Source organism: Bufo gargarizans, chromosome 6, assembly GCF_014858855.1.
Source record: "Bufo gargarizans isolate SCDJY-AF-19 chromosome 6, ASM1485885v1, whole genome shotgun sequence".
Classification (NCBI taxonomy): Eukaryota; Metazoa; Chordata; class Amphibia; order Anura; family Bufonidae; genus Bufo; species Bufo gargarizans.
This window is the reverse complement of record NC_058085.1, coordinates 49,749,909-49,768,889: the sequence shown is the minus strand read 5'-3', so window position 1 is coordinate 49,768,889 and position 18,981 is coordinate 49,749,909. Positions and strand designations below refer to the sequence as shown.

The following is an 18,981-nucleotide window of genomic DNA, read 5'->3' as shown; positions in this document are numbered from 1 at the left end:
CACTCAGTGATGTCACAGTACAGGGATAATGTACACAGTGATGTCACAGTACAGGGATAATGTACACAGTGATGTCACAGCACAGGGATAATGTACACAGTGATGTCACAGTACAGGATAATGTACACAGTGATGTCACAGTACAGGGATAATGTACACAGTGATGTCACAGCACAGGGATAATGTACACAGTGATGTCACAGTACAGGGATAATGTACACAGTGATGTCACAGCACAGGGATAATGTACACAGTGATGTCACAGCACAGGATAATGTACACAGTGATGTCACAGTACAGGATAATGTACACAGTGATGTCACAGTACAGGGATAATGTACACAGTGATGTCACAGTACAGAATAATGTACACAGTGATGTCACAGTACAGGATAATGTACACAGTGATGTCATAGTACAGGGATGATGTACACAGTGATGTCACAGTACAGGATAATGTACACAGTGATGTCACAGTACAGGATAATGTACACAGTGATGTCACAGTACAGGGTAATGTACACAGTGATGTCCAAGTAGAGGGGTAATGTACACATGGTGTCACAGTACAGGATAATGTACACAGTGATGTCACAGTATAGAATAATGTACACAGTGATGTCACAGTATAGAATAATGTACACAGTGATGTCACAGTACAGGGTAATGTACACAGTGATGTCAAAGTACAGGGGTAATGTACACATGGTGTCACAGTACAGGATAATGTACACAGTGATGTCACAGTATAGAATAATGTACACATGGTGTCACAGTACAGAGATAATGTACACAGTGATGTCACAGTACAGGATAATGTACACAGTGATGTCACAGTACAGGATAATGTACACATGGTGTCACAGTACAGAGATAATGTACACAGTGATGTCACAGTATAGAATAATGTACACAGTGATGTCACAGTACAGGGGTAATGTACACATGGTGTCACAGTACAGGATAATGTACACAGTGATGTCACAGTACAGGATAATGTACACAGTGATGTCACAGTACAGGGATAATGTACACAGTGATGTCACAGTACAGGATAATATACACAGTGATGTCACAGTACAGGATAATGTACACAGTGATGTCACAGTACAGGAATAATGTGCACAGTGATGTCACAGTACAGGGATAATGTACACAGTGATGTCACAGTACAGGATAATATACACAGTGATGTCACAGTACAGGATAATGCACTCAGTGATGTCACAGTACAGGGATAATGTACACAGTGATGTCACAGTACAGGATAATGTACACAGTGATGTCACAGTACAGGATAATGAACACAGTGATGTCACACTACAGGATAATGTACACAGTGATGTCACAGTACAGGATAATGTACACAGTGATGTCACAGCACAGGATAATGAACACAGTGATGTCACACTACAGGATAATATACACAGTGATGTCACAGTACAATATAATGTACACAGTGATGTCATAGTACAGGGATAATGTACACAGTGATGTCACAGTACAGGATAATGTACACAGTGATGTCACAGTACAGGGTAATGTACACAGTGATGTCACAGTACAGGATAATGTACACAGTGATGTCACAGTACAGGATAATGCACACAGTGATGTCATAGTACAGGGATAATGTACACAGTGATGTCACAGTACAGGATAATGTACACAGTGATGTCACAGCACAGGATAATGAACACAGTGATGTCACACTACAGGATAATATACACAGTGATGTCACAGTACAATATAATGTACACAGTGATGTCATAGTACAGGGATAATGTACACAGTGATGTCACAGTACAGGATAATGTACACAGTGATGTCACAGTACAGGGTAATGTACACAGTGATGTCACAGTACAGGATAATGTACACAGTGATGTCACAGTACAGGATAATGCACACAGTGATGTCATAGTACAGGGATAATGTACACAGTGATGTCACAGTACAGGATAATGTACACAGTGATGTCACAGCACAGGATAATGAACACAGTGATGTCACACTACAGGATAATATACACAGTGATGTCACAGTACAATATAATGTACACAGTGATGTCATAGTACAGGGATAATGTACACAGTGATGTCACAGTACAGGATAATGTACACAGTGATGTCACAGTACAGGGTAATGTACACAGTGATGTCACAGTACAGGATAATGTACACAGTGATGTCACAGTACAGGATAATGCACACAGTGATGTCATAGTACAGGGATAATGTACACAGTGATGTCACAGTACAATATAATGTACACAGTGATGTCACAGTACAGGATAATGTACACAGTGATGTCACAGTACATGGATAATGTACACAGTGATGTCACAGTATGGGATAATGAACACACTTACAACAAAGCACACCCAAGATATCAATAATATGTATCACATTTTATTAAATTCATCACACAACATGACCCAGAAACTGATATAAGATTAAAAACATTAAAAAAAATTGATGTATACATGGAGTGGTGCCAAATACATCGCTGACCACCCAACACAGCACGAACACATTATAAAAGCGGATAGTGTCAGACTCCCTATATATTAAACACAACCTAAATAAAATAAAAAAATAAAAAATTATCAACGTAAATGTAAAAAAAACATCCCACTGTTCTCAAAGAATAATAATGTAGCAGCAAGTGGCATACCAACATAATAAAATAAGTATTAATACTCCGAATATTTACGTCCCGGTGAGACAAAAAGTATACGGTGCATGAGGAGAATCTGAGCGTGCTGTGGGAATGACCCTCACGTACATCGCCGTACCTGTAGGTTTTATTTACCAGCCGGCACTAAAACACAAAAATCTGCAATCTGGCCATGACTGCTCCCGTTATTGTGATTTACCTATCTGACCTCTAGATGTACATTTTTAAGAGTCTAAAATATTGCGTTACATCTTGTCTCGCTGTCAAGTGATAACGTCCGATAGGATAAATCCTCGTCCTGGCCAAGTCCCCTGATGCGGTAGCGTCCTGTCCCCGCACATCCGATTCTGCTGAATTAATTCTATGAGACAGGAGGTACAGGTTATAGAGAGGATGCGTCCCCAGTTTTGAGGAACATCTGTGTTTATCTGACCTCAGCGAGGAGATCTGCGCAGTAAACATAACAGGGGACGTCTCTGAATAATGGAGATCAGATATCCGGGGAAAATACTGAAGGCCAAAATAACCAATCTCATCCTAAGAATGGTCTTTCAAGGGCAGCTTGATGAGTTTGGGTTGGCCACTCCAATTGTAATACAATTCAGACATCATATAGTACATGCCCACCTCTTACTAACAAAGCCAGAACCAGCCCTGTACCTCACATGGACTCAGAGATCTCCCCATTCATTGCTGCAAATGCTCTGCTAAGATTATCCTCAGTTCAGAAGATTGGGCTGGTGGCAGTTGAGGATTTAAACTGAGCATGTGCGACCACCTCAGTGAGGTGGACAAGAAATAAGATAAAGAACAAACAGCAGGTGGCGCTATACAGATGAATTTTATTGAATAGCTCACTGGCTAAACCAAATTTTTTATTACATGCAATTGCAAAAGTATTTAGATCCAGGTGCTGGTTTGAAAAATATGTTTCGTGACACAACCCCTTTTAATTATATTTTTTTTGGGCTACAAATATTGATGGCCTATCCTCCACAAGCGGCCCCTTCAGACAAACTTTAGGACTGTCCATATGTATCTATGTGCTATGTATATAATTGTGTGTCAGCATGTTGTGTTCACTATATACTAACTGCTCTCCTGCCCCCGCTCTTTGCACCCCTGCCCTCCATTCCCCCATCTTCTTTCCAATCTGTATAGCTGCCTACATGGTCCGGAACCTGAGTGAACCGTCTCTCACCCAGTACGAGTTAGACAGTAAGTGTGGTCCTGACTAACGGCATGGGGTCCCATATGGATATTGATCAGATATAAACTTAAAGGGGTTTCCGAGATTTTTGAACTGATGACGTCATCGGTATCTGATCGGCGAGGTCCGACCCCCACCAATCAGCTGTTTGAGAAGGCACGGCACTCACAGTAGGCCTTCTCGCAGCTTTTCCTAGGCCAGGTGACGTCGCGCTCATCGGTCACATGGCGAATGGGGCTGAGCTGCGATACCAGGGACAACCACTATACAATGTACTGCGCTGTGCTTGGTCAGCTGAGTAAAGGTCGCGGCACTATTGCGAGTGCTATTGCCTTCTCAAACAGCTGATCGCGGAAGTCCTGGATGTTGGACTCCCACCGATCAGATATTGATGACTAGGGGGTGAGCGAATCGGCTTCGCATGCTTCATCCGAAGTCGATTCGCATAAAAGTTTGTTTTAATACTGTATGGAGCGAGCGCTCTGTACAGTAATAGAATGTATTGGCTCCAATAAGTCGAAGGTGTTACTTGCGAGACTTCGGGTAATAACTTTGTAAATTAATTTCTACTGTAAAAAACCTTTAAACCGAACTTTTGTACGGTTCCAGGTGGTACCTTGGAACTGAACCCAAGTCCGGTACAAAGGTCTTTTACAGTAGAAATTAATTTACAAAGTTATTACCCGAAGTCTCGCACTTAACACCTTCGGCTCATTGGAGCCAATACATTCTAATACTGTACGCTGATCCTGGTCCTTACAGTATTCAAACAAAGGTTTATGCGAATTGAAGCATCCAAAGTCGATTTTCTCATCCCTACTGATGACCTATCCAGTGGTATTAAACTCTTAGAAACCCTTTTAACGGAAAATCTAATAAATACAAATCCTGGACTCATCCTCTTCTGTCATGTTGTTTGCCAGTTATTTCTGTTTCTGAGTAATGTCAGTGACAACCACCACGACTGCTACATACAGGGGTTGTCACCCAGCTTTCCAGATACCAGAAAAGCTATTCTGCCTAGCTGTGCAGTGGTATAGGCAGAATGGTGTATAAACTAGGGGGGTCATTTATCAAACCTGGTGTCAAGCAGAACTGGCTTAGTTGCCCATAGCAACCAATCAGATTCCACCTTTCATTTTGGACAGCTCCTTTGGAAAGTGAAAGGAGGAATCTGATTGGTTGCTATGGGCACCTAAGCTAGTTCTGCTTTACACCAGTTTGATAAATTACCCACTAGGTGTATAGGAAAGCTAGGTGACAACTTCTAAGTGAGGGGTAACATCAGCCATATTGTTTGTCATCCAGTTTTTCCAAAAAGCCTAGTCCTATTTATTTTATTTTTTTTCAAATTGACCAAAGTAATTATACAAAGTGGACCTCGGAAAATGTACTTTCTATAGGATCACAACTGCATATTATAACGTACTGGAAGTAACTGGTCCCAGAATTCCCAGAGCCATCCAGATATTACACAATAGGAGTTGTGATGTCATTTCTGGTCACTGGTGACATCATTATCAACCTTGTGCACTAGGAAATATTGTCCATTATAGAGGAGAAGACGCTCTGCACTGTGACTATATAATTCAGAAAAACCGCTTGAAAAGATTGGCTCCAGAATCGCTATAAGAAACCAATTTATTCCGTAGAAGTTACAAATAAAAATTACAAATAAAACTGAGATAAAATAAAGGATAGTATTAAAAACATGCAGAAACGTCCCTTGTGATAGGGAATCCGATCTGGAAATCTAATCACTATAGTGAGAAGATTATGCCAGGCGCATAAACTGTCAAATTCCCTCAGATGTTATCCAATTGTGAATTCCGAAGTCTCCACTGCACAATGCTGGCTTGCTGTAAATGCTGTATTAGTAATGTCTCCGCAGCTATACAACCGCAAACACAGCTGATTAAGTTATAGGCTCCTCAATTTTAGCTTAGATCCATTCACAATTGTGCAGACTTATTCTGACCCACCATAAAACAGTTTGGTGAGTATATGGAGAGTATATAGAGATAATGTCCAATATATATACAGTACAGACCAAAAGTTTGGACGCACCTTCTCATTCAAAGAGTTTTCTTTATTTTCATGACTCTGAAAATTGTAGATTCACACTGAAGGCATCAAAACTATGAATTAACACATGTGGAATTATATACATAACAACATCAAAACTATGAATTAACACATGTGGAATTATATACATAACAAAAAAGTGTGAAACAACAGAAAATATGTCATATTCTAGGTTCTTCAAAGTAGCCACCTTTTGCTTTGATTACTGCTTTGCACACTCTTGGCATTCTCTTGATGAGCTTCAAGAGGTAGTCATCTGAAATGGTCTTCCAACAGTCTTGAAGGAGTTCCCAGAGATGCTTAGCACTTGTTGGCCCTTTTGCCTTCACTCTGCGGTCCAGCTCATCCCAAACCATCTCGATTGGGTTCAGGTCCGGTGACTGTGGAGGCCAGGTCATCTGGCGCAGCACCTCATCACTCTCCTTCATGGTCAAATAGCCCTTACTTTCAACGTTTTCCCAATTTTTTGGACTGACTGACCTTTGTTTCTTAAAGTAATGATGGCCACTCATTTTTCTTTACTTAGATGCTTTTTTCTTGCCATAATACACATTCTAACAGTCTATTCCGTAGGACTATCAGCTGTGTATCCACCTGACTTCTCCACAACGCAACTGATGGTCCCAACCCCATTTATAAGGCAAGAAATCCCACTTATTAAACCTGACAGGGCACACCTGTGAAGTGAAGACCATTTCAGGTGACTACCTCTTGAAGCTCATCAAGAGAATGCCAAGAGTGTGCAAAGCAGTAATCAAAGCAAAAGGTGGCTACTTTGAAGAACCTAGAATATGACATATTTTCAGTTGTTTCACACTTTTTTGTTATGTATATAATTCCACATGTGTTAATTCATAGTTTTGATGCCTTCAGTGTGAATCTACAATTTTCATAGTCATGCAAATAAAGAAAACTCTTTGAATGAGAAGGTGTGTCCAAACTTTTGGTCTATACTGTATATATATGGAAGTAAGGGTCTGTATTAAATGCTGAACAGTATACCGCTTATGTCCATTGAATGAATTAATACCGCGATAGCTATCTATTCATATTCAACTAGTATTTAAATCCCACATAAATAGTCCATGCAAGGGTTAGGAAGTTCAATTTTCTCCAATAATGCGCACACGGATTAGAGCATTATTTTTACTCACAGTTTATTACAGAGGAGCCGGGGTCTAGTGCCTGCCGTGGCATCCCACGTGGTCCGGATAATCCCTCCTGTCTGTGAGTCCGAATGTGGTATGCTTGTTGGTATGCTTGTCTCTTGTGCCACGTGGTAAGTGGAGCCAAATCAATCGGCTTCTCCAAATCCAATGGAGATAATTCTGGAGCGCTCCATATAATATTAGTCATAGATGAAAATCCATATCAGGACATCTGTACATAAGGGGTGTCCAGAAACCAAACGCGTTTCAGAACCTTCACTTTGTTCCTTCTTCAGTGGAGACTTCGGAATTCACAATTGGATAACATCTGAGGGAATCTGACAGTTTATGCGCCCGGCATAATCTTCTCGCTATAGTGATTAGATTTCCAGACCGGATTCCCTATCACAAGGGACGTTTCTGCATGTTTTTAATGCTATCCTTTATTTTATCTCACTTTTATTAACAGTTTTATTTGCAATTTTATTTGTAACTTATACAGAATAATGATTCTGGAGGTAGAGTGCCAATCTTTTCATGCGGTTTTTCTGAACTATTATTTTTATTAGAGACGGGGTGAGTCTCAAAGATTAGAGCGCCTCTTCCATACAGCGGACAGGAGAGCCACCTGATTTTTATTTATACTGTGACTATATATATTTTATAATTTCATTATCATTTTTATTTATTTATTTTATAATATCTAAAGTATTTTATTATTTATTATTGCTATTATTATTTTACATAGAGAGTGCATGAGGGGCCTTCTTGTATCGTCATCATTTACATCTTTTTACCTTTATGGGTTATGACATTATGAAAGAAGATTTTAATATACAGTATTATATTACAGTACATAGTACAAACGTGGTACTTGCAGTCAGGATATAATCATCTGCATAAAGAGGACCCTTCACCTCCCAGAATTCCCAAATATCCAAATATTACACAAATATCCAAATATTACCCAATAGGAGTTTTGATGTCATTTCTGGTCACTGGTAACGTCATCATCTCCATGTGCACTGGGAAATATTGTCCCTTAGGCCTCATGCACACGGACGTTTTTTTTTTGCGGTCCGCAAAAACGGTTTCCGTTGTTCCGTGATCCGTGTCCGTTTTTTCTTCCGTGGGTCTTCCTTGATTTTTGGAGGATCCACGGACATGAAAAATGAAAAAAAAATCTAAGTCAAGTTTGCCTTTGAAATGATAGGAAAAAACGGACACGGATCACGGACGCGGATGACAATCTTGTGTGCATCCGTGATTTTTCACGGACCCATTGACTTGAATGGGTCCGTGAACCAATGGCCGTAAAAAAAATAGGACAGGTCATATTTTTTTCACGGACTGGAAACACGGATCTCGGACGCGGATGCCAAACGGTGCCTTTTTCGATTTTTTCACGGACCCATTGAAAGTCAATGGGTCCGCGGAAAAAAAACGGAAAACGGCACAACGGCCACGGATGCACACAACGGTCGTGTGCAGGAGGCCTTATAGAGGAGAAGACGCTCTGCACTGTCACTGTATAAATTACCATTTGTATTATTTTACTATTTTTTGTATTTATTTTATTATGTATTATTACTATTATTATTTTACATAGAGTGCATGAGGGGCCTTCTATTATCTTTAGAATTTACAATTTATACTATTATGTCATTATGAGAGTAGAGTTTAATATATACTGTATATATTACAGTATATAGTACAAAAATGATATTTGCAGTCAGAATATAATAATTTGCTTAAAGAGGAGCTGTCCCCTCTTCTGACAGCTCTGGTTTAGTAACTAGGGTACTTGAATTCCCCATATAATAACATGTTCTTCCTCATTCTTCTATTATTCCTGCTAGTAGTTTATGAATGAAGGTATAACTGGGTGTTACAAGTTAAAGCTGTCTCCCTGCGAAGTCTGATGCTTTCCAATCAGTGCTGACCTTTATGCATTAAATTCTAGCAGGAATAATAGAGGAACTGCTCAACATAGCATCATAAGAACAGATGCTCCAGAATTGTAATTCCAGGTGGTATACAATGGGCTGGATCTACCCCTTTATATGGATTAATCCGGTATCTGCAAAGACAGGGGTGCTCCACCAATGAGGCCAGGTGAGGCGATCGCCTCAAGCATCACCAGGTAGAGGCAAGAGGGGGGGGGCAGCTGAAGGGCCATAGGCTGAAGGGAAGGGGTTAAATTAAGAAATTGGCATTGTGGAGTGGGGGCGCCCTTTCAGTTTTCGCCTCAGGCAGCAGAAAGGCTAGGTGCCCCCCTGTGCACAGAGCTTGCCATGATGTGATGAGATCTACATGAAGGAGCTTCTCTCTCCTCTGCCAAATAAACTGACATCAAGAGCTGAAATCAGCATGATGGTGCTCACCTCCATCTTGTCTTCTGCCTCAGATCTGAACAAGCACAAGCGCTATGAGATCAGAGTGAGCATGTACAACGCTGCAGGGGAAGGACCAGCCAGCGTCCCCCAAGAAGTATTTGTCGGAGAGGCAGGTAAGTCTCAATCACGTCATGATGACTGGCTCCAGTGGCATTCACAAATGGGGTGGACCACACCATGAAGTAGTGGCCAGATGGAGCTTCATCTATGGGCAATAAGTCATGTCTTTCCTTTCCCCTACTAAAAGCTGTATAAAGGGCCTCCAAAATGTCCACCCGGCCACCAAAGCTGTGCCAGCGCTGCTTACTCTCCATTATTACTTTTCCTCAGTGCCCACAGCTCCGCCTCAGAACGTGGCCATACAAAGTGTCACCGCTGTGCAGCTCGACGTGACCTGGGATCCTCCTCCGCTGGATTCTCAAAATGGCGATATCCAGGGATACAAGGTATTGAGTCTGTTTGCTCCCAGTAACTGTATGAGTGACCATTGTTGGGTGTTCGTGCTGTGTCTAGTGTTGTGCGACTCAATGTCCAGATCCGAATTTCAGGGGAAAATCACCCTGAAGCCGAATTTCCTAATGCTTCGTGGTAGCGAATCGATCTTCCCTGAAATAGTGTAAAAAAACAAAAAATCTATTTGATTTCGACAAGCCGGCCGCCCCCATCTTGATGAAGATATAGCGCAAAATCTCGGACGGCCGGCGAGGTGATGTCATACGTCACTCTGCACGGGATTTCACGCTAGATCTTCAATCAAGATGGCGGCGGACGGCCAGTCGCGATCAAATGGATGATCTTTTTTAATTTTACACTCTGTTATTGCGATCATGCCGTGATCAGCTATGAACGTGGCATCTGAGGGGTACAATGACGGTGGCGGTGTAATCGCCGATCCCTGTCATTGCACCCACTACTTACAATAAATGCGCTTTGTGACAAAGTAATTTTTTACAAAGTGAATTTGGCCAATTTAAGCGTCTGTTATGCCCAGTTAGGCCTTATGAACATGGCCTTTGGCTGGCCATGCCCGTATTGCGGCCCGCAATATGCGGGCCCTGGTCATGTGCTCCCCGCATCACAGATGCCGACCCATCATGGATGCAACTGAGGCACGAAACCCCACGGAAGCACTACGGACAGATCACGGACCTATTCAAGTTGAATGGGTCTCGATCCGTCCCAGCCGCCGCATGTTCCGTCCCAGCCGCCGTTTCGGCCACACAATGTCCGTGTGCATGAGGCCTTATGCACATTTTGCATCCGTTTTAGCTATTTCCATCTGAAATCCATTATTTTAGATGGGGAAAAATTCCGGCAGACAGGAGCATAGATAAATCTCATAGGGCCCCATTGCAAAACTTAGTAAGGGGCCCCTGCACCGAGTTTCCCAGTGTACGTGCGTCAAACACTCCCAGAACAATGCAGAACATGCGCAACGCCCCAGATTTCTGACGAAAAAGTTTGTGGAAGAAATTTTAATTGAATACAAATTGTAATAAAAAGGTTGCCTTTGGCCTTACCCACTTTATCCGACTTTTATAAGGTGCTTCAGATATATGGCACTCATTCTGACCACCATGTTTTTTAATGCAATTACACCAGAAAATACAAAATAAAATACAAAAATACATTGATAAATCTCCTGCTGCCCTTCAATTACAAAGCTAGCTGGCTGCAGACACCACTAGGGGGAGCTCAGTGAATAGGAATACAACTACTATGGAAGCTGTAATAATCTGCTTTGAGCTCCACCTAGTGGTATCTGCATGACAATGCAGTGGTAGAGATGATGTTCCATGCTGTTCCCCGCGCCCTATAGCAGTCACGTGGTCTGCCTCTATTACAGGTACGCCACTGCCTGCAGACTAAAATAATGGCCTTACATATCCTATTCAGGTAGACTGTACATCTGCCAGCCACCGGCAGCTATGGACTGGGAACATTAAGCAGCCCCATGTCGTGAGCTGGTCCAAATTGACAAGAAGTGAGGACAACACAAGTAGGCAAGGACAACTCAAAAAGGCAGGGGCAGCACACAATACTGCCCCAGCAGAACCAAACTCAACAGTGCAGCGCAGAATACTGCCCCAGCAGAACCAGATCCCACAGTGCAGCACCAAATACTGCCCCAGCAGAACCAAATACCACAGTGCAGCACAGAGTACTGCCCCCAGCAGAACCAGATACTACAGTTCAGCACAGAATACTGCCCCAGCAGAACCAGATACCACAGTGCAGCACAGAGTACTGCCCCAGCAGAACCAGATACCACAGTGCAGCTCAGAATACTGCCCCAGCAGGACCAGATACCACAGTGCAGCACAGAATACTGCCCCAGCAGAACCAGATACCACAGTGCAGCACAGAATACTGCCCCAGCAGAACCAGATACCACAGTGCAGCACAGAATACTGTCCCAGCAGAACCAGATACCACAGTTCAGCACAGAATACTGCCCCAGCAGAACTAAACTCCAGAGTGCAGCACAAAATACCACCCTAGCAGAACCAAATACAACAGTGCAGCGCAGAATACTGCCTCAGCAGAACTAAATACCACAGTGCAGCACAAAGTACCTCACATTCCCAGCATTAACTAGGTTGTTATGTAACCGGCTGGTAGTGAGGAAGGCCCAGGCGCCCCCTGTACATTGGCCCACCAGGAAGTTTTACTGTAGGGTCTATGGCCAGTCCATCCCGGCCACCAGCTATAGTAGTCTTTGGCAGATGTCCGGTGTGCCTGATTGCTAAGTGACAGTACCTGACATTCTCATCCTGAGCTCCAGGATTCTTGTCCGCTCAGCTCCTTTCTCACTTACTAGTTTTACAAAGAATGGATGCCTAAAAAGTGATGATTGCGCCGTCTCCTTATCTATTGATTTCCCATCCGTGTAGTGCTGAGAGAAATTTTGCGTTGCCATTCGCTTTTACGGTTTCTCTAGACTTTAAATTAGAGATAACAAGGTTTAAATGGATAATGGTCCACATTTACAGAATATTACCAGTCCAATAACGGTGGGTGTAATCAGCGTGTACAGATGGATTATTTCCAGGCGTTCATCACGTCATTACAACAGTTTGCGTCGGCTTTCTAATTAATGCGGGTATAGACTGTGTCTGAAGACTTCTGCCCCCTGTGCCACTCCCCATAGAAGGAGAAAGCTAGCTTTAAGTGGCAGCTGATTGGAGGTACACACGAGAGTGGCACAGGATATCCGACAAGGCATAGGCACAGTGGTTGGCTCTACCATAGTTGGGCATCTAAAAAAAGTTTCCTCTTCAAAACTTTTAAAATCGTATGAAAATATTTTCTGTCAATGACATGGATGCTCTTAGACATCTGCGTCTCTGAAGGAGTAGTAGATGGTGACACCTTGTGATAATTATTGATAGGCGAGGGATTACTTAGCAGCCCCTCCACAGTAAGCTCCATTCATAGCAGACACTGATTGTTCAAAGTGGAGGAAGGATAGAAAGGGAAAATCAGTTCTCGGCAAGGAGCGATGAGATGACATGGACTACCAGATCACTCCATGTTGGACTGAAATGCACTGGTGGCAAGTCATGATGAGCCCATCACAGAGCACCACAGCCTTTTCATTTTACAAATCAGCAGTTGGATTTCCCCCTTTAAATTTTCGACATCTTCACCTAAATGTGGTTCTTGCCGAAGAAAGGAATTACATCTATTATGTTCACAGTGTCTTAGGGTGCTGAATCTCTTTAAAGAGACCAGTCCTTTATGGAGACTTACTGGAGATTCTTCATGTGAAATGAATAGTTAAAGAGATGTCTCCCAAGGAAAGCGAACCATCTCACCTACTGGAAGTGGCTCCCTATGAGTCGATACCATGGAGCATAGCCAATAAGTCTCCATACCATGGAGAACCTCCATTAAGTTTCCATACCATGGAGCAACTCCAGTAAGTCTCCATACAGGGCTGGTCTCTTGAAGGAGATTTATCACCCTGCTTCCAAAGTAGACAGAATCCTACTCTGTACTGATGAGGGGCAAGCACCCTGAAACGGATGTCTATGGGTGTGTATTTGGCTTGGCTATATTCCCTTGTCTAATCCCAAAGGCTTTGTAGAAAGTCGGATCTTGACTCATAGGGAGTGATTTCCATTAGGTGGTTCTGGCCAGGTGGTTCTCTTTCTTTGGGAGATACCTCTTTGTATATTCAGTGTCAGAATTCCATTCAGAATTGTGTAAAAAATAAAAAAGTGAAAAGAAATCCTTATCCATAAACTGGTATGCAAAAATGTAAGAGTAAACAGAAATTATGTAGTATTATATAACATACAATTATTGTATAGACTACCTAAATAACAATGACTACACATGAGATGTGGCGGTTACAGCCTACTCTATTGATGTGAGATGTTAAATGAGAACCATAAGTCCAGTCATAAAATCAGGCTCTAAACAACAAGTCCATCCCAACCTAGGATGACTTTTACTCAACCCCATCTAGAACGTGGACAATACAAGCATATTAAAATGTGGCCAGGAGGCGGGTGCAATCCAAGCCACCTCACAAGCTGCTGATTGAAGGCAGCACCTCCTGTGGAGGTCGCTCTAAAATAGCCCTTTCACCCATCACATGTCCGTCCTAACCACCAATGGCCCTTTATCTCTAAAGGTGGATTTAGATGGGCCGACTGATCGGTCGATTGTCGGGAAGGAAGTGAAGGAGAACACGCATTTACATGCGGCAATCTCCTCCACAGTATGAGGACGGGGGATCGCTATAGTGATTCCTCGTCCTCGTACAGAATCATGGCTTCTGAACAGCAGATCGCTGTGTAGACCACATGATCTGCTGCTCAGAAGCCATGTGGTGCCTGCATGAATGACAGGATCACCCAATGAACAAGCATTTCACCCGTTCATCGGGTGATCGGCGGCACATTTAGACGGCTAGATGATCGTGAACGGTTGTTCTCAATAATCTGGACGATTATTGGTGCGTCTTAATCCACCTTAAGGCTAGACCTAAATTTCCTTCAGCCCAGGGTCACCATGGGTCCCCTAACTATCAAAGGGACCATATCACTAAAAGCTAAGAGCGGGAATATTTCCCACCAAAAACGGTACATAAAAGATGTAAATAATACCATGAGGATGCCTCCTCATTGTCCAGGATCCCAAAGGAGCAATGCTAATTAATAAACTGGTCTAAAAACACTTGAAAAAGCAAATATTGAGCCACCAACACACGAGGAAAAGAGTTGCTGGTCTATACCTTGAATTTAATGAATATCCAAAGTACGGGGAAGACGTAAAACTAAGTTTAAGCAGTAGGGGGAGCTCTACCACAGCTATTGGGAGATTCATGGTTGGCTATCTGAAGAGCGGGACTACAACATCTGACTCTCCAGCTGCTGTTGGACCACAGCTCTCTACATCAGGGGTGCACAACCATTTTTGGTCTGGGGGCCGCATTGTAACATCGCTCTATTTTAAGGGGCCGCAAATAAAAAAATGTTGATCGGCGCTCATCTGCCTATTACACAAGCCAGTGCAAAGTGACTGGGGAGGAGTGATCGCTGCCACAGTCGTGCTGCAGATAATCGAACATCTTTCATCCTGATAAAATATACAAATCAGCCGACAAATGAGCAATTCCTTGTTCCCAGTAATTGTCCCAAATATCGTGCTGCAGCATAACCCCTGAAACCGAAGAGTTATACTTACTTGCTCCCCGCCTCTCTGGTTCTCCGCTGTTTGCAACTGGCAGTGCATGGACATGGTCATACACCACTCCAGACAATGACTGGCTTAGGCGGTGATGTGGACACAAACAGCGTGTCACTGCTGAAGCCAGTCATTGACTGGAGCCGTGCAAGTGACCATGGCCATGCACTGACAGGTGTAAACAGAGCAGGAACCGGAAGATGGAGGCAGCGGGGGCAGTGCAGAGGACCAGAGCGGAGTGGAGCAGGTAATTATGAATTTTCGATTTCAGAGGCCATGCTGCAGGAACTTGTTAAAAATCATTTTTTACCAGAAAAGTGGCGACATTTCCTTCCATCCTGCCTCCGATTTATGAATCAGCGTTTTCCTTCACTGCAGAGGACGGAGCTCACTGGTTACTACCATCTCCTGCCAATCCAGTTATAGGCGTCCTGCAGTAACCAGTAAGCACATTACCTTGCTAGTGGGGAAGGCGCCTATTGGTTAACGCTTAAATGACCAGGCCTGAAAAGGCCTTAATGACCAGACACTTTTTTGTGATTTAGCGCACGTGGTGGTTCATATGGTTGTAACTATCTTACTTGTTGGACTACCAAAATAATTTTTGCAACAATTTTTATTTGGGTGAAACTGTACAAAACGTTTTTAAAAAGTTATTTTTTTTTTTCAAACTATAGCTCCTTATTCTTTAAATATGCAAACTGACACCAAAATAAATTATTATAATTAGTACTCTATTTTGTGAAGGCCGTTTTGCTATATAATATGAAAAGTTTCACGTGAATGGGGGGGGGGTAAGGCCTCTTTCACACGGGCGTTGCGGAAAAATGTGCGGGTGCGTTGCGGAAACACCCGCGATTTTTCCGCGCGAGTGCAAAACATTGTAATGCGTTTTGCACTCGCGTGAGAAAAAACGCGCATGTTTGGTACCCAAACCCGAACTTCTTCACAGAAGTTCGGGCTTGGGATTGATGTTCTGAAGATTGTATTATTTTCCCTTATAACATGGTTATAAGGGAAATTAATAGCATTCTGAATACAGAATGCTTAGTATAATAGCGCTGGAAGGGTTAAAAAAATAAAAAAGTTAACTCACCTTATCCCCATGATCGTGTAGATCCCGGTCTGTTCTTTAGCTGTGGCTAAAGGACCTGTGGTGATGTCAGATCACATGCTCCAATCACATGGTCCATCACCATGGTGATGGAGCATGTGATCTGACGTCATCAAAGGTCCTTTAGCCACAGCTAAAGAACAGACCGACCGGGAACTAGGCGATCATGGGGATAAGGTGAGTTAACTTTTTTATATTTTTTTTAACCCTCCCAGCACTATTATACTAAGCATTCTGTAGTCAGAATGCTATTATTTTCCCTTATAACCATGTTATAAGGGAAAATAATACAGTGAATAGACTGTCACCTAGAACCCATGCGTGGAAATCGCACCGCATCCGCACTTGCTTGCGGATTCTTGCAATTTTCACGCAACCCCATTCATTTCTATGGGGCCTGCGTTACGTGAAAAACGCTGAATATAGAACATGCTGCGATTTTCACGCAACGCATAAGTGATGCGTGAAAATCACCGCTCATGTGAACAGCCCCATAGAAATGAATGGGTCAGGATTCAGTGCGGGTGCAATGCGTTCAACTCACGCATCGCACCCGCGCGGAAATCTCGCCCGTGTGAAAGGGGCCTAATGGTGACGGTTTTGATTGGTGTGGGTGTTTTTTCTTTTATGTATCTTTTTTTCTACTTAATATATTTCTGTTACATAATATGTCCCCCAAGAGGTCATAAAAAGACTTTGGAGCACACTGTCCCTTTTTTAAATTTTGCACTTTTTCAAAAAAAGACTGTGGTGGGACAGTGAACACTCTTTTATTAAGCACTTTTTCCTTTTTATTAAATTTTTTAATTTATTTAGTTTTCACATTTTTTTTATCATTTTTAACTTTTTTTTAAATATATTTTTACCACATAATTTGTCCCCAAGAGGTCAATGAAAGACCTTTGGGAGACAATAAGTGACTTTTTTTTTGTACTATTACCACTGTAACTGGAGCATCCAAAGGAGCCCCAGTTACAGGGAAACCAGCCTGCTGCGGAGGCTTTGTACCAGGGCAGCGCTGCTCTGTTCCCGAGACACCCAGCGATCACATGATCGCTGGGTCCACACTGCAGAGTGCTCATAGAGGAGATGGCAGAAGCACTAATAAAGCGCTTCTGTCTTCTCCTCGGCTTCCCCGTTCTCACTTATAGCCGGGGACCCTTTCTGCTGTGCGGCGCTCTGTGCAGAAGCACAGCTGATTGCAGGATCAGCTGTGTTTCTGCCCAGCAGGGCGGGGGCCGCAAACCATGGCTCTGGGGGCCGCAGGTTGTGCACCCCTGCTCTACATGAACATAGCTTCTGGTCTCCAGTGACAACAACAATGTGCAGTCCGTCAGCTGCTGGAGAGCCAATGTCAGAGCATGCTGAGAATTGTAGTTCCGCAGGGTGCAGACCATTAACGTAGATCTGTAATGGCAGACATATTGGTAGTCACCCAACTTTCCCGCAGAATAAATACAACCGGGCAGAACTGACTTTTAAAGGGGATGCACGGAGTAGAGTTTACTGCGGCAAGTGAAGATCTAACCCATCATTTTATATCTTCTCCCTCCACAGATTTATTACTGGGAAGTCTCCCGAGTAAATGAGACCGAGAAAGTGAGAACCCTGTTCCTGCCAGAGAGTGGGGTGAAGATCAAAAACCTGACCGGCTATACCACCTATCTCATCAGTGTGGCTGCCTTTAACACGGCCGGAGATGGTCCCCGCAGTCATCCTATCCGTGGACAGACACAGCAAGCAGGTGAGGAGCAGTAGCGGTCCTGACATTCGGAAACCAGTATGGCGAAATCTCTTGATTTTTTCAGAAACGCCAGCCAGTGCAATGGCATCAGGTGAAGGAAATTTACGTTCCTGCAAGTCTACCTTCTTGATATTTTGTTCACTAGGGGTCACCCTTTCATTTATTCCAATCTTTTCACAGCTCAGAGGCACCCTTGGCTTCAAGCCTTAGGATACGTTCACATCTGCGGCAGAGAGCTGCCTGCCGGATTTCGTCATATCCGGCATTGCTGGATTCTTCAGTTCACCGCCAGATCCCCATTGATTATAATGGGCTCCGGCAGTGATCTGGCCACTCTCTGACCGGTTTTAGCTGGACAAAAACCATTGCGTGCAACATTTTTTGTCCAGCCGGCATTCGTGACGGATCAGGCATGCCGGACATGTGAACGTAGCCTTAGTTGAAAAACAGCCATTTTTGTAATAGCCATCACACAGCCAGTTAAAGTCTATGGTGCTAGTCACATTACCTTTTTTTTTTGTCTTATTTTTGCCCATTTTCATGGCATTAAAATCAATGGGCCATGAAAAAGGCTACAAGGGTCTTTCAGGAGTTAAAAAACTAAAAAATAAATAAATAAATACTCACCTCTTCCGCTGGAATGCGCGTGGACACTCGCTCCTCGAACTCCTGCTATTCACTGAGTGCAGCAGGACCGACACCCCCAGCGTCTTGATGGCAAAAACCAGAGCCATAATATATGTATGGGGGCACAACTGGAGGCTAATATCTGTACTGGGGAACAACTAGGAGGCACCAAGGGGGCCTTTATCTATACTGGATGCACAACTGGGGGCCATCATAACTACAGAGGGCACAAAGGGGTGCATTATCTATACTGGGGGGCACTATGGGGGGGTCATAATTTA

The 18,981-nt window shown here is 43.1% G+C and overlaps 1 protein-coding gene across 2 annotated transcripts in view; it reads left to right on the top strand.

The window, feature by feature from the left end:
• SDK2 (sidekick cell adhesion molecule 2) overlaps positions 1-18,981 on the top strand; it is a 601,666-nt gene that overhangs the window by 561,259 nt on the left and 21,426 nt on the right. Inside the window, exons 34-37 of one of the 2 annotated variants that reach the window (XM_044299246.1) lie at positions 3,841-3,897; positions 9,530-9,631; positions 9,849-9,964; positions 17,887-18,073. In XM_044299246.1, coding sequence (XP_044155181.1) covers positions 3,841-3,897; positions 9,530-9,631; positions 9,849-9,964; positions 17,887-18,073 — 462 coding nt within the window. The remainder of the gene's footprint in view (positions 1-3,840; positions 3,898-9,529; positions 9,632-9,848; positions 9,965-17,886; positions 18,074-18,981) is intronic. The other variant, XM_044299247.1, reaches the window with a different exon arrangement.